The 16,597-nt window shown below is 36.2% G+C and overlaps 1 protein-coding gene across 1 annotated transcript in view; it reads right to left on the bottom strand.

Moving 5' to 3' along the window:
• Positions 1-16,597, bottom strand: part of LOC106875659 (very long-chain specific acyl-CoA dehydrogenase, mitochondrial-like) — a 50,994-nt gene that overhangs the window by 11,384 nt on the left and 23,013 nt on the right. The window contains 9 exon segments of the mRNA XM_014923898.2: positions 1,419-1,516; positions 3,264-3,365; positions 5,056-5,118; positions 7,155-7,241; positions 7,422-7,526; positions 7,806-7,909; positions 11,090-11,184; positions 12,911-13,024; positions 16,061-16,082. Coding sequence (XP_014779384.1) covers positions 1,419-1,516; positions 3,264-3,365; positions 5,056-5,118; positions 7,155-7,241; positions 7,422-7,526; positions 7,806-7,909; positions 11,090-11,184; positions 12,911-13,024; positions 16,061-16,082 — 790 coding nt within the window.

Below are 16,597 nucleotides of genomic sequence, written 5' to 3'. Positions count from 1 at the left end.
ATATATATGCATATATGTCGTGCGGGTGACATGTAAAAGCACCCACTACACTCTCTGAGTGGTTGGCGTTAGGAAGGGCATCCAGCTGTAGAAACTCTGCCAAATCAGACTGGAGCCTGGTGTTGCCATCCGGTTTCACCAGTCCTCAGTCAAATCGTCCAACCCATGCTAGCATGGAAAGCGGACGTTAAACGATGATGATGATGATGATGATGATATATATATATATATATATGAGAGAGAGAGAGAGAGAGCAAGAAGGAGAAATGAAAAGAGAAAGAGACAGAGAATAAGAGATGCCTGTGTGTGTTTGGTACATGTCTATCTCTCTCTCTCTCTCTTTCTCTCTCTGAGCTGGCCAAAGCCTTGTGAATGAACTTGCTAGACGGAAACAGATAAAAGCCAGTCGTGTGAATGTGTGTACGTATGCATATGTATGTGTGAATGTGTGTGTTTGTGTATGTTCGTATGTATGTATAAGTATACATCCCCCACCTTTCATCATCATTGCTTCTTTTTCTTGTCTTTTCTGTTGAAGTTGTCCTTATTCTCATTGTTTTTGGATTTCTTTCATTTTTCTTTTATCTCTTTAGGGAATTCATTGAAAAGCTTGTTTCATTTACTTTTTTCGTTTCTTTTAAATTCATTTACAGTACACCCTCATATCTCTACCCTCAGCTGGCTTGAAATTTTCAGTTAACATCTTAACCAAAGTAAATAGATGGCTCATCTATGTACTTTGATCTTAACACAGGGCCTCTCAACTGCGGAGGCCCCCTGCGACTGCAGTGGTCGCAGGGGCTTAGCGATGGTCCTGCATTCATTCAAATCATAAAGATAATCATTATAAACAAAATGAAATTTTACCATCGTTTCATCTCTAAGCTACTATAACAACTGGTTGATAAAACATTCATTTTTTTTTTTTTGACAGAAATTAAAATTAAAGAGACTAAATGCCTTTAAGTACATGAGTTCAGTTCCTGTTAATATTGACTTTTTTTCAGTTCATTCTTTTAAAGGTTGATAAAATAATTACTAAGTCTGCCCCTCCCTGGGGAAGATGATTGGCCTGCAGGAGTCCTGTGCTGGTACCACATTAAAAGCACCCAGCACACACTGTCAAGTGGTTGGTGTTATGAAGGGCATCCAGCCATAGAAACCAAGCCAAATCAGACTGGAGCCTGGTGCAGCTCTCCAGCTTACCAGTTCTGGCCAAACCTCTAATCCATGCCAGTGTGGAAAATGGACTTTAATGATGATGACAGTCAGTACTAATAATATACTGGTTTTGATTTAGTTGACATCATCTCTTTTTTTCTCCAAAAGTTAGTCTTGTATCTGGTCAAGACAATTCTCATCTTTTTTAGGGAGCAAATTAAAACAAAACAAATATAATCCAAATTAAGTAGACAAACCTTTTGGCTCGGACAGCACCAACATCAAATATGAGACCCAGGTTAGCTGTAGGATTCTTTAAAGCCTTCTGCAGTTCCTTCAGATGTGAACCAGCATACTGGAATGTCAAGAATTAATGGTAACTAAGAGATTTTAGACAAATGAGTTAGACACTGCCTATGTTATAAGCTTTACTTATTAAGGCAGGCACTACAAAGACATATAAACATAAAATCTCAATTACCTACCAATAGTCAACAATAAACTCTCATTAGCACCCACATTATAACAATAACCTCTTTTTCAATCAATAATTCTGTAATATCCACTTTTTTACTAATTCTACAAATACTAACTCTTCACATTTACCTGAAATTGTCACATTCTTATTGCTTCAAAGAAATCTTTTGGTTTTGAAAAGTTGCCTACATGCTTTTCTCACCTATTTGGGTTTAAATCCAAAACATACATTAGATGGGCATGTCAATAAGGGTTAACAGGTTATTATGCAAACAGTGGATGGTTCATACACTGTCAGCAGTGCTGCATTGTGACATTAACCCTTTGCATTCAGATTATTCTGTCAAATGTAATGCTTATTTATTCATTGCTTTGAAATTAATCACACATCAAGATTTTTATGAGGTGATTGTTTACTTTTAGAATGACATTGTATGTTAGGTGTGAGATGCCAAATCTAGTCAGTTTAAACATAAAACAGGTAAAATATTTTGGCTGAATATGACCAGTTTTTATATAGCTCAGCAGTTCACTTTGCTGGGTGGTTCACAGGGTACTTCAGAATTATTATGTGGTTCATTGCCTTACATTGCTGAGATCCAATGTGAGTGAAGAAGTTAGCCCAGTACTCAGCTTTAGACCAGAGCCCACTGTTCATCTTGGTCAACATTATCTTTGGATCTAGGCACTGATTCAGGTTATAGATTCTGTGTGTAATGGCTGAAATGTATGTAATGGCCCAATCTCTCTTAAATTCACTGATAGTGGCTTCCATTATCAGGTAGACCTTTTCTCATCGTGGAAGATTTCTAGCAACACTAATTATGTTTCTATACATAAAATAGCCTCTGTCTTATGCTGTGTGATGTTATATATATATATATATATATATATATATATATATATAAAAGATAAACAAGAGTGAAAAAACTACAGAAGGCTTGTGTTACATGGTTAAAGTATATATTTAAATTATGTCAGAAAAATGTTATAAAATTTTGGGTATATAAACATTGTATTTGGAGAAATAACCGAATTTGTGTTGTCTTTTCAAATTTCTCTACCTGTATCATAACATGTCTTCGCTCCAGTGTGTAAAATAGAGTTCTAGATATATATATATATATATATATAAAATTAAGCTTGATCACTTCTTTTTAATGCAGCATCACACTTCAGTATACGAGAGACTGTGTTTATTATTTAAATAAGAGTATGTGGCACAGGATGCATGGTTCAAATATCTCTAGACTCTCTGAGCGGAGTATAAAGACACTTCAACTAGGAATAGCTAATTGTTGATTAAATGCTTTCATTAACTTGGGTTTGAACACAATGTAATCTTTACAATAAAAGCATGCATGTAACACACACATGTACAAAATGGCTTGCTTTATAATTGGCTTTATTGGAAGACTTGAAACACGATAAAAATTTAAACAGACAGAATCACCAAATCTAGAAACATTCCCATGTTTCTAGATTTCAGCATCTCTATTCTTGAATATTTCCAGCTCCAAATATCTCCAGATACCACGTCTCCACACACTGATATCTTCAGACCTCACTATCACCAGATTTAAATGTTGAAAATTAGGAAGCATTATTTAAATAAACATATTCACCTGAATTCCAGTCAAGGCAACAAATAATCGCAGAATATCATTGGTTCCTTCAAATATTCTAAATATTCGTAAGTCTCTGATGACCCTCTCCAACTCAGCTTCCTGCATGAAAAGATAAAAAAGAAAAAGGAGTCTTAATTTTTTGGTTAATTTAATTTTAATTTAATTCTGGTAAAATCGAAATATGTTGCACTGTGGAAGTTTTTTCAAGTCAAGTTTTAGAATAAATAAATAAATAAATAAGTTGTTGCCGTCGTTGTTTAATGACCATTTTCCATGCTGGCATGGGTTGGATGGTTTGACCAAAGCTGGTAAGCTGGAGAGTTGCACCAGATTCCAGTCTGATTTGGTTTGGTTTCTATGGCTGGATGCCCTTCCTAACGCCAACCACTTTATAGTGTGCGCTGGATGCTTTAAACATGGTACCACATAAACACTCTTATGTGGCATCAGCTTGAGTGTTTTTTAAGTGGCGTCAACACAGGACTCAGTGGCATTAACACTTCATTATTGTATATATTTAGTGCAATAGTACAGTGTTTAATAAAGTAAAATTGCTGTGGGGCTCTTATGTACATCAGGCAACATATAAAAGGAACGTTTTTGTGGCCTGAATGAAGATACCAATATTCTGGAGTCATAACTGTTTGGCAGGTGATTTGATCTGAGATGATGTGTTTGAAACTACGAGGACAATTACATTTTGGTAAAGTCACTGCGGTTATAAAACACATTGTTATAAGGGTGGTGAATTAGCAAACTTAGTGACAGACAAAATGAGTAGTGGAATCAATATAATCAATATTATAACATTCCCATTAAATTTCTAACTTTGTGTTTAGATTAAAGAAATCATTAATTTTGCTATAATGATATATATTATTAGATATCAAAGTAAGGTAGCAAGCTGGCAGAATTGTTAGCTTTCTGGGGAAAATGCTTAGTGGCATTTTGTCTGTCTTTATGATCTGAGTTCAAATTCTGCCAAGGTCAACTATACATTTCATCCTTTCAGCATTGATAAAATAAGTACCAGTTGAGCACTGGGGGAAGGTGGGGGGGGGTCAATGTAATTGACCCATTCCTGAAATTGCTGGCCTTGTGCCAAAATTTGAAATCATTATTAGCTATCAAAGTGTTTCATCATACATCTATGATGTGGCCACTGATACTTTACATCACTCAATCACAATAAACACAAAAAGAATTTTGCTGTATTCCTCAGTAAACACATGCAATTAAGATAGTGTAACAAATTAATTATAGTGAATATTGTAAGCAGTTATCCTTTGTTCTGTTCACGGGGTCAGTAAAAGAGAAAAGCACAGTAGGTCTTCAGTAGCCACCACAGTCAGATCACAGATGGCAACTGTGGAAACGATTGTGTGTGTATGTATAGATACAGACATGTGTGTGTGTATGTGTAGATACAGACGTGTGTGTATGTGTAGATACAGACATGTACAATTAAGAAGTTCGCATCCCAACCTCATGGTTTCAGGTTCAGTTCCACTGCTGGCACCTTGGGCGAGTGCTTTCTACTACAGCTCCAGGCCAACTAAAGCCTTGTGACTGGATTTCATCAACAGAGATTGATGTATATTAGTGAAAACCAAAAAACGTAGTGCTTTCAAATAAAAATAACTTGCATGGTATTTGTTCCACTCGAGTTGTTACTCTGACTTTTAGAAATGCAGTGAAGTAGTGATGAGCTCATTAGAAACCTATAACCAACAATACTACTATTCACCAAATGCAATATGAAAATAAAAGTCAAGGAAGTTGTCTTTACCTTCATATAACCCATACCACCAAGGATCTGTACAGCCTCATCAGCACAATACCAGGCAGATTCCTAATTAAACAAGAAAAAGAAAAGAGTGATTCTGACATGTAAAATTTCTACGGATAAAACCCACAATCATCAATATAATCTATAATCATAAAATGATTAATTACATTGTATTTTAATAATTCTTTCTAATTTTGATACAATGCCAGTAATTCTAAGGGTGGTGAGAGAGCAAGTCAGTTACACTGACTCAGTCAAAAGGATGAAGGGCAAAGCTAACTACAGTGGGATTGAACTTGGAATGTAAAGAGCCAGAAGAAATGCTGCTGGGTATTTTGGCTGACATGCTAATGATTCTGTCAGCTTGCCACCTTAATGATTGATTCTATTTCAATATATTACTGGTATTTATTTCACCATACATGGACCAATGAAAGGCAAACAGTATATCTTCTACGGTTTGATCTCAGAAACTATGGAGCTAAACATTTGTATTCCCATTTTGTCACCAGAGATAGTATACAAAGAAAATAAGCTAATGAGATAGACTTTATACATTTCTTATCTTTTATTTGTTTCAGTCATTAGATGGCAGCCATGCTGGGGCACCACCTTGAAGCATTTTAGTAAGTGAATCAACCCCTGTACTTATTCTATCAGTCTCTCTTGCTGAACTGCTAAGAGATGTAAACACACCAACACCAGTTGTCTAGCAGTGGTGGGGGACAAACACAGACACTTAGAGGATTCTTTCAGTTTCTTTCTACCAAATCCACTCACAAGGCTTTAGTCAGCCCAACACTATAGCGAAAGACATTTGCCCAAGGTGTCATGCAGTGGGACTGAACCCAGAACCATGTAGTTGGGAAGCAAACTTCTTACCACACAGCCATGCCTGCACCTAATTTCCTTGTATTATTAAGGATTATCTAGATTATCCTAATAAAAAGTGCTTCTCTGAATATAAGAATTCATAAATTTCTTATAGTATTCTTATAGCTGATCTCTTTCATACTGATATACTTTCCAAACTGCACTGTCTTCTCTCACCAATAACAATAAGTTAACATGACTAAGGTGCAGGTGTTGCTTCCCAACTGAATGATTTGGGGTTCAGTCCCACAGTACAGCACTTCTGCTATAGCCCCAGACCAACCAAAGCTTTGTGAGTAGATTTGGTGGACAGAAACTGAAAAAAACTCATGTATGGATGTATGCATACATGTATGTATGTTGTATGACTTCTACCATATATGTGTGTGTGAATGTGTGTTTGTGTCTCTTTGTCTTGACATAGCATGACAGTCATATATGAGTACCACTTTCATACATGCAGTGTTATTCCTTTCCAATATCCTGCAAAGTAACAGCAAAATTGATACAGAGATCAAATCCACCAACTATATAATGCCCTGCAGAAAAATTTGCCCTTATGGTCTCAGTATCAGTACTTTGGATGCCAGAACTGTGGAGGAAACATTTTAAGTACCAGTCAATGGATTTTGAATTAAAAAAAAACTGAATTGTGATCAGAAGTTTGAAGATGGCTAACACCTACTGTTTGGTCTAACAGTCTTTCCATCTACCAGGAGTAGTTATCTTTGCTTTTTCATATTTTATCATTTATTTCCAAGAAGCAAAACAGTACCCATAACTTTCACTTATTCTCCATGACTGGTGAGTTTGATGTAGTTGATATTCAGCTAGAACTTCTGCAGTTCAGTGGGGGTGAGGAAAGCATGAAGAAGAGAGAAATCCCAAAACGTTGCAGTTCTGAGTAAGGACTATGAATAAAAGTGCTTAGTGTTGGGTTTGGTGGAGTAAGATATAGTAGGAATAAAAGATGAAAAAAGGTGTATCAAGTGAGCTGGGTACAATTCTGATAGTTCTGAGAAGTAGGGACCATTGAAGTGGTGATAGAAAAGAAAGTGGAAATAGAAGTTCACCAATTAATCAACTGATGTTTTTTTTTAGAGGATCTAGAATTCTTGCTTGTATAGCAGCTACAAACATTTTAAACCACAAAAAACAAATCAATCAATAACACTCACTTTCTTGTAAATAAATTTAAAAAATGAAAAAAGAACTAAAGTACTAACCGAAGCATAAATCTTGCTGATAGCAGCTTCAATCTGGAACTCTGTAGAACCCTGGTCCATGTTAGCAGACACCATATAAGCCATTGACTGGTAAAAGGAAAAACCTGGCTTTAGATTATTATACTTGAGACACATGCTGATAAACACATGCTGCTAAAGATTTATTAGTCTAAACTCCTAAACGGCTGGATGAAGTTACTGCATTAATAATAACAGCTGCACTGTACTGGCCATTTAGTAGTGAAAGCAACAAAACTGTAAACTTACCTCTGTAACATACTGATACATACTCATTCTAGCTAGCTTCTCCTGAATGGTTCCAAAACTGTCAATACGACGACCAAATTGTGTTCTTTGACTTGCATGTGCAGCCTAAAATGCAGTTAGAATGTCATTAGCATTAACAATATTATTCAATTACTATGAAACAAATGATGAATTAATATAGTCATTTCAAGACATATGTGGTAAAAAAGATTAGAGCATGGGACAAACAACGTTGTGGTATTTGGTTATGTCCCTTTATGCTCCAGATGCAATAGAAAACTAGTAGCAGTCAGCATAATTAACTACAACCCCTGATAACAGTGCCCCAACATGCCCACAATTCAATAGCTGAAACCAGGAAAAGAATAAAAGAATCCTACTTACAGCTGCTTGTATACATGTTTTCATTGTGCCAGAGAGGCAGGCTGCCATTCCAAAACGACCATTGTTTAATATATTCATGGCAACTTTAAAACCTTCACCAGCTTCTATAAATGAATAAATAAATAAATATTTCAGCTTCATAATTGAATTAATTTTGCTGAAGATTAGGGAGACATTGAAAGTTGTGAAGTCAGATACCATGAAACTAAAGAAGGTGATGTTGATAATAGTAGTGGTGATGGTAATGATATTCTTTCTTGGCTTCCTCACACAGCCAATTCCAACAAGAAATTGGGTAAAGAACCCCTTCGGTCATGAATGACCATGAGATCGTTTCTAGAAAGTTACCCTCCACAGCACAAGTTCAGGCAAGGTTGTTTATGGAAGATCAGCAGTTACCCATGTATACCAGCCTCCCCTCTCCATGCCACCAATGTTATCCAAGGAGAAGACAAAGGCTGACACAGCTTGGCACCAGTGACGTCATAACTCATTTCTACAGCTGAGTGAACTTGAGCAATGTGAAATAAAGTGTCTTGCTCAAGATCACAACACAGCCTGGTCGGGGAATTGAACTCACTACCTCATGATAGTGAGCCCAATGCTCTAACCACTGAGTTATGGGCCTTCACAAGAAATTAACACCAGCACTTAACTGATGCATTATTTCTTAACCCTGAAAGGATGAAAGCAAAGTTGGCCTCAGAAGGATCTGAACTCAGAATGCAGAGGACTGGAACAAATACCACAAGGCATTCTATCTGAATCTCTAACAACTGTCAATTTGCCACCCAATGACAACAATGAGAAAGGTAATAAGGATAACAGTGGAGGTGTGTGGCTTAGTGGTTAGGGTGTCGGCATCATGATCGTAAGATTGTGGCTTCGATTCCTGGACCAGGCGACGTGTTGTGTTCTTGAACAAATCACTTCATTTCCCGTTGGTCCAGTTCACTCAGCTGGCAAAAATGAGTAACGCTGCAATGGACTGGCGTCCCGTCCAGCTGGGGAACACAAACGCCATAGAAACCGGGAAACCGGGCCCATGAGCCTGGCTAGGCTTTAAAAGGGCGCATTTATTATTATTTTTAATAAGGATAACAGTGATGGTAATGATACCCATAACAACTTTACAACTTGAAAGATTTTCATTATTTCAATCTTGTTTTGGTTTAGATGTGACAAGAGAGGGAAAATGGAACAAAATATGATATAGTGAATAATTGTGTGAGAGAATTTTTTAGTTGCTGCTGTTTAGCTCCCACCAAACTCCTTTGGTCAGCTCAACTGAACCAGATTTATGGCGCAGATGTAGCTGGTTAACATGTGCATATGATCCACAGAATCCCCATTCTGGATATTCTAGCTTTTGTCTGGTTAAGGACATTATGCATCCTGACATTCAGTGAGGGTTCTTGGCATTTAGCCCCAAGAATCCTGATTAAAGCCATTATAGCCATGATCATCCTATTATTTCAGACAATTTATCTCAGACTAAATTCTTCAATTTATTCTTCCACCACTTTTTAAAAAATAGTAGGTTGTGATTTGAGAGAAATATGGCTGCTATTTCTAGCAAAGGATTTTGCAATTACATAAAAGCTTTAAGCACCACACCTTGATGCAGTATGGTAGTCTGGATATATGGCACTTTTTTTTTTTTACTGTCCAGTCTATAGGTTCTGTTGGAGGCCACAATGGAGGTGAACAAAATGGATTGGTTGAAGCACGGTAGTTACTTTTCTTCAGTGTTGTTTTTCTTGTTAAGGCTTTTATCAGTCCAGAACAAGCAGACTTATAATCAAAGGCAGTCTAACTGTGGCCACTGCACAATCTTTTCCAGGCAATTAACTACATGTGTCCTTTCTTCCTTTAAGACAAATAAATGCAATATGAGATTTTGCTACTGGTTTCAGCAGATGAGACAACTACATAGAGACTTCCTCTATCGAGGCTGGATATAATCATCATATTGTAGTCTGTGACACCATTGGATCCACTAACTTCATCAGCTTATTTACATATATTGTTTCATGTAAGCAAGCATTGAATAGATTTTTAAGAGAGAAGACTTCCACATGTTTCCACACCCTAACACAATATTAATATCATCCAATATTGATTCCATCAACACGTTACTATTTCCAGCCTCACTCTATTGCTTTAGATTTTCTTTTGAGCTTTTATCACTAGATAACCTTTCTACCACCAGCTGATATGACTGTGCAGTTCAGCTGTACTTACAGTAACATCAGTATCAGAGAAATTCCCTAACCAAACCAAGGGGCTGTCTATCTTCTGTCATCTTGACTGTGTCATGATGGAAAGAAAGTAAAAACTGGGTAATGAATTGTGGCATGTTATTAACAGATACTAACAAGCATAGGCAACAGGTCAACATAGTTGATACGTCCCACATACAATATCTTTTTCAAGATTTATCTCAATATCTTTTCAATACAATATCTTTTTCAAGGCTTATCTCAAATTGATTTTACTCTACAAGATGTTAATTGCAATTTAATGAAGGTCAGAGGAGAAGGAAGGCAATGAACAGTGTTTGTTATCCCAAACATAGCAATAGTGAAAACAAAGATCCAGATTTGAGTACTATGGCAATGGTAAAAGAAAAACATCAGAATGTAAGACTGACTATACCTTATTGTTATGGTTAAGTTAGGAAGAAGAGAGTCCCCCTATAACCTTCATAGGACCTCTGACAATGGTCAAACTAATATGGTTAAATGTTCATCCTGGACATCTGTAAGTTGATGTGGAGGATGAGAATCTAGAAGAATAACACTCTACAAAAAAGGGACTGGAAAAGTAGTTAGTGCTAGTCCTTGAGAACATGACACAGTTTGAGGATGGATAGATGCATCACTGGAGCTTTGGGAAGATTGTATATAACTACAGTTCATAGGAACAGAGACTATTATAGTATCAATAGAACAGACACAAAGAGAAGACTATGTTTATGGACCAGTCACTGTAGTGTATTGCTAAGTGAATTTGCTATTTAGCTAAGGACATCCTTTTGAATGCAATGTAGACAGTTTGTGTGTAGCAACTGCCCCCATCACAGACAAGTGAGTAGTATTCTAATCAAGAGGTTAAACCATTTCTAGTGATCTTAAAGGTTCTAATTGTAGATTGTTTATGAGATAAATGTATGGAGAATTGACAAAACAAAACAAAAATAAGAAGTTATGAATTCATTCACATGTTATGATGGAGTAGTGAAATGGAAATGGATGAATAAAAATAAGAATAATTCTATTTACCTCCTAAAAGATTCTCTTTAGGAACCTTCACATTGTCAAAATAGACTTCAGCTGTATTGGAAGCTTTGATCCCCATTTTTTTCTCAGGTGAACCACTACAATAAAGAAGTAGTAGTGGAGAAAGTGAAGGGAAATTTAAAGGCAATAAATCAAAGATTGAGGCTAAGAATAAAGAAAAATAAACAGAAGTTAAGCGAAGAAGGAGAGGTGCTATTGGTCAAAGGTATTACAGGCCTGATCCGTCTCCGACCTCACCCTCGTGAAAATGTTCACTTTTCACTTGAAAAGGAAGGTGGGGATGGAAAGGAGGTGTTTGTCCGATAGTGAGTTTAAAAACGATGGATGCGTGTAGCACACATGTTGGGAGTGAAAGACCCTGCGTGAGCACGCTTGTGAGACTAACAGTAAGTTCGTGTTAAAGACAGGGCTCAAGGGGTTGGGGCATACCTGTTTTGAACACCTCATCTTGTGATTTATTGTTTGTGGTTTGTTATTCATTGTTTGTGATTTATTCTTTGTGGTTTATTGTTTGTAATTTATTGCTTGTAATTTATTGTGTTGCAATTCATTCGATTTCATTGTACATGAAAATTTTATATCATTCAATTGTATGTGACCCCAATCACATTGCATTGCCCCCTCTATGTTAGCCTGCATGGGTAATAAAAAATCAGATTCACTGGCAGTAGACATTCTTAGTTGAAATCCCACCAAGACTAAAATTTTATAATATCTAGCTAGGGACCTTATTTGCATTATTTAGTATTACAAAACCAAATCTAAAAGTTTCATGCAGTAAACCTTGTTTGATTGATGTTACTCACTTTCAGTATTAATTAGTACAAAACTGGTTATATGAAATCTTAGCATATCATTTTGTATTCCAAGTTAGCACATCATAATGCATGCATCTATCATCATCATTTTACATTTATTATTCCATGCTTCCTTCCATGGCTTGGATGAGCCTTCTCCAGCATAGCATCTTGCAGTTCCTTGCGAGGATCAGATTCTAAAAAGAAACCATCACTACTTCTTCCCATGTCTTCTTCAGTTCTTTCTACTTAAGCAATTCAAGTGAAAAGAACCAGTTGAAATTTTTCTGGTACTAAAATATTAACTGCAAATCTGTCACACACACACACACACACACACACACACACACACACACACATACACTCTCTCTCTCTCTCTCTCTTTCTGGATGATCTGCTAGATATCAACAAAATATATCTACTGGATTGTTATTTAGCTGCAGTATCCTTTTCTTTTACTACTATTGCTGCTCCTGCTTCTACTACTACTACTACTACTACTACTACATATAGTGGCCTATTATTGTTATTGTATTTCAGATTGATCATTTCATTGTTGTTGTATACCAACGTTTATCTGTTTTTCAGAACAATTGACCATAACATCGTAATGTCAATAATGTAAACAGCATATCATTATTTTTCTCACAGTCACAAGTAAAGACATGCAATGCCAACAATAATGCATACATGCACAGAACTAACATATTTACATACACACACACATATATACACATACACACATATATATATACATATACACACATATGTATATACATACACACACATATATATATACACACACACATATATATATATGCATATATACATACACAGACACACACACACACACATATACATATATGCAGACACACACACACATACATACATCTCAGAATAATTGATAAACAATGTTTCAAGTTAATCAGAGAACAACATCAGCATATCTAGTAAAATAATGCTAATAGTAAGAACGTCCACAAGTATGGAGTAAAGAATAACTTACGATGTCACTCCACCAAAACTTCGTTCAACAATGAATGCTGAAACTTTGTCTTTTTCGGCGCCACTCTTCTTATCATGAACTCGAGTCTAATAAATAAAAATATATTCTTTTAATCTTTTATTTTTTTTTACTTGCTTCAGTCATTTGACTGCAGCCATGCTGGAGCACCGCCTTTAGCTGAACAAATCAACCCCAGGAATTATTCTTTGTAAACCTAGTCTTTTTTGCCAAACTGTTAAGTTACGGGGACATAAACACACCAACATTGGTTGTCAAGCAATGGTGGGGGGGACAAACACAGACACACAAATACATATATATACATATGATGGGCTTCTTTCAGTTTCCATCTACCAAATTCACTCACAATGCTTGGGTCAGCCCAAGGCTATAAAAGAGGATGCTTGCCCAAGGTGTCATGCAGTGAGACTGAACCTGGAACTATGTGGTTGGGAAGCAAGCTTCTTACCACACAGCCACTCCTGCAACTATATATATATATACATATAGATAGATAGATAGATAGATAGATAGATAGATAGAGAGAGAGAGAGAGAGAGAGAGAGAGAGAGAGAGAGAGAGTGAGAGAGAGAGAGAGAAATGTACATATAAAATATAGATAGTTAGGGTAAATCCCAGCTGTTCCCTCTTGAAGCACATCTGCTTATTCCTAAAAAAGATTTTTCTTGATCTGACAAATTTCTAATCAGAAATTCCTTACATGTCTATCCAACATGTAAATCTTTGTAATTCCTATTAGCAAATGGCACATGTGTAATAGAGAATAAGTAAAAAAATTTCCATTTCCCTGTTTTGTCATATAAGCAGTGGAGGCGCAATGGCCCAGTGGTTAGGTCAGCGGGCTCGTGGTCATAGAATCGCGGTTTCGATTCCCAGACCGGGTGTTGTGAGTGTTTATTGAGCGAAAACACCTAAAGCTCCATGAGACTCCGGCAGGGGATGGTGGCGAACCCTGCTGTACTCTTTCACCACAACCTTCTCTCACTCTTACTCCCTGTTTCTGTTGTGCCTGTAATTCAAAAGGTCAGCCTTGTCACACTGTGTCACGCTGAATATCCCCGAGAACTACGTTAAGGGTACACGTGTCTGTGGAGTGCTCAGCCACTTGCACGTTAATTTCACGAGCAGGTTGTCCCGTTGATCAGATCAACTGGAACCCTCAACGTCGTAAGTGACGGAGTGCCAACAACAACAACATATAAGCAGATAATGAAATGGATAAATATATCCTTAAACTTTCAGATATGTTTCATGTGTTCATAAAGAGTGAGATATCTAACATATAACACTTCAATATTCATAACATTAGTGGTGCTAAATATGTCAAGGTACACACACACACAATGTGAAGTACCTGGTTTAAGAATAACAATTTCACATTTCTTAACACTAATAATGTCAGACACATCAAAGTATTCATAAAGAGTAAAGTGGTGTCTTGTCTATGATTGAATTCTCCAATATTTACAATGCGTAAATATTTTGTTGTGAGACAGGTTGATGTATTTTTATAGAATGCTAGGTCTAGTTGAAAGTTTAATAGTTTAGCAATAATCATTAATACTAACAATATTAAATATGTTGATTAATTTATAAAAGTAAATAAAAATAATGTAAAAAAAGTAAATGAAAAAAGTAAAATGAAAAATAATGAAATACGGAATCTAATTGAATTGTGACTTCCCATGTGATTTAGAACTAAACATAATATCTCAACAAGGCCAGTTTCGATGAATAACAACCAAATTTAACAAGTTTGAAACGAAACCCAAGGGTCAGATACTCATATAAAATGACTAATGTCTTTTTTAATAACTACAATAAGGCTATGTAAAGACACTGATAAAATCTCACGTAGCATTTAGTTGCTGCCCTTTTATATTCTAAGTTTCTAAGTTCAAATTCCATTGAGGTAAATGTTCAGCGGGCACATAAAGTATAACAGCAGTAAAGAGTTGGGAGTCAAAAAAACTATACCTCTCTCTCTTAAAATGACTAGCTTGTGCCTATGTTAGAAATCAGTGTTATTAACATTTACTTATCTCAGGCAAGCTTGAAGAAAGAAGTTAACCATTTAAGTATCTACATTTTCTAATTAAATGTTTTCCATGTTAGAGCTTTCTCTGTTGATTTCAAGTGGGTGTGAAAATGTTATGCTTATTTTCCTGGAAAATTAGTGATGTAAGCAGAACACTGCCAGATAGATTTGATACCTTCTAGGATTAGTAGCAGTTCCGCAGATCATGGACACTCTGTTACAAAGCTGGAGTATAATATATATATATAACAACTATAAATGCAAGTGTATGTGGCTATGTATGTGTGTTTAGCCCCAAAAGGCTCTGAAATAGTGTATCTTTAAGAAAAATGAATTTCATAGTCCAATCCATGCCAGCATGGACAACTGGCATTAAATGATGATGACTTTTGAAATCTGTATCCCAAACAGAATGTTATCCATAATTAATAATGAAAAAATATTATTTGCTATGAAAAATAACTCAGCTTTTAGATCTACAAATCTCCTATTTTCTGTCACCATCAATCTATCTCACTATTACTACATACACACTCTCTCTCGCTATATATATTACTTTTCTTTTTCTCTCCTTTAAGTTTCAGTCCAAGGACTGTGGCCATGCTGGGGTATTGCCATTTATATATACTATCTCTCATGCATTGCTTTCATTTTGCTTAAAGCTTTGTCTTAACCTTGCTACAGTCAGGTACAATAGTAAATGATCTACCTGAGTGAAAGACTTAACCCAGCACCCAGTTTAGTACCTCCACATCGCCCCTGGGTATCTTTACTGAAGTCCACTCTGTTGTAAGCTTTTGTACTGGGGTTCAATCTAAAAATATCTTCCGTCTTCGCTCCCTCCCACCAGTTTCAAAGGCTCTGAGAAAGGTCAAAGGTATTATCTTTCCTCCAGACTAAGTTAAAAAAACAGATAAGACCCACATTGTCATACAGAGAAAAATTACATTCTACAGTACTACATCTACAGGACAATGCTGCTTTGATACACACTAACATCATAGATGAAATTCAGGTTATTTGACAGAATGGTAAAGATTTATTACCAACATCTTCAACCTGTAAACATGCTGTTTCTTTTCTTTCATAACCCTCCCACCCTAATCCACCCCACTCAGCTTTCTGTCCTTCCGTCATCATTTTTACTACGACTCACCTCCTAAATACTTACAACACTGGACAATTACGCTTCATCTAATATTTTCTTCCCAGAATAGCAAATCACTAGAAATATCCTCCCTGTACACTCTTTTCCTGTAAACATTGACTTACAAATACTCAAGCTGAACATCAACTAAAACTTCAACAGCCTTAGAGAGCTTGCAAAAATACTGCTGAATAGATGTCGTCACCTTTAACTACTTTTAACTAACTTACTCTTTACTCTTTTACTTGTTTCAGTCATTTGACTGCGGCCATGCTGGAGCACCGCCTTTTAGTCGAGTAAATCGACCCCAGGACTTATTCTTTGTAAGCCTAGTACTTATTATTTCGGTCTCTTTTGCCGAACCGCTAAGTTACGGGGACGTAAACACGCCACCATTGGTTGTCAAGCGATGTTGGAGGGACAAACACAGACACACAAACATATAACTTATAAAATATTTTAAAAAGTTTTCTTATAAATC

This window comes from Octopus bimaculoides, chromosome 3, assembly GCF_001194135.2.
Source record: "Octopus bimaculoides isolate UCB-OBI-ISO-001 chromosome 3, ASM119413v2, whole genome shotgun sequence".
Lineage (NCBI taxonomy): Eukaryota > Metazoa > Mollusca > Cephalopoda > Octopoda > Octopodidae > Octopus > Octopus bimaculoides.
This window is presented reverse-complemented; position numbering and strand designations above follow the sequence as displayed.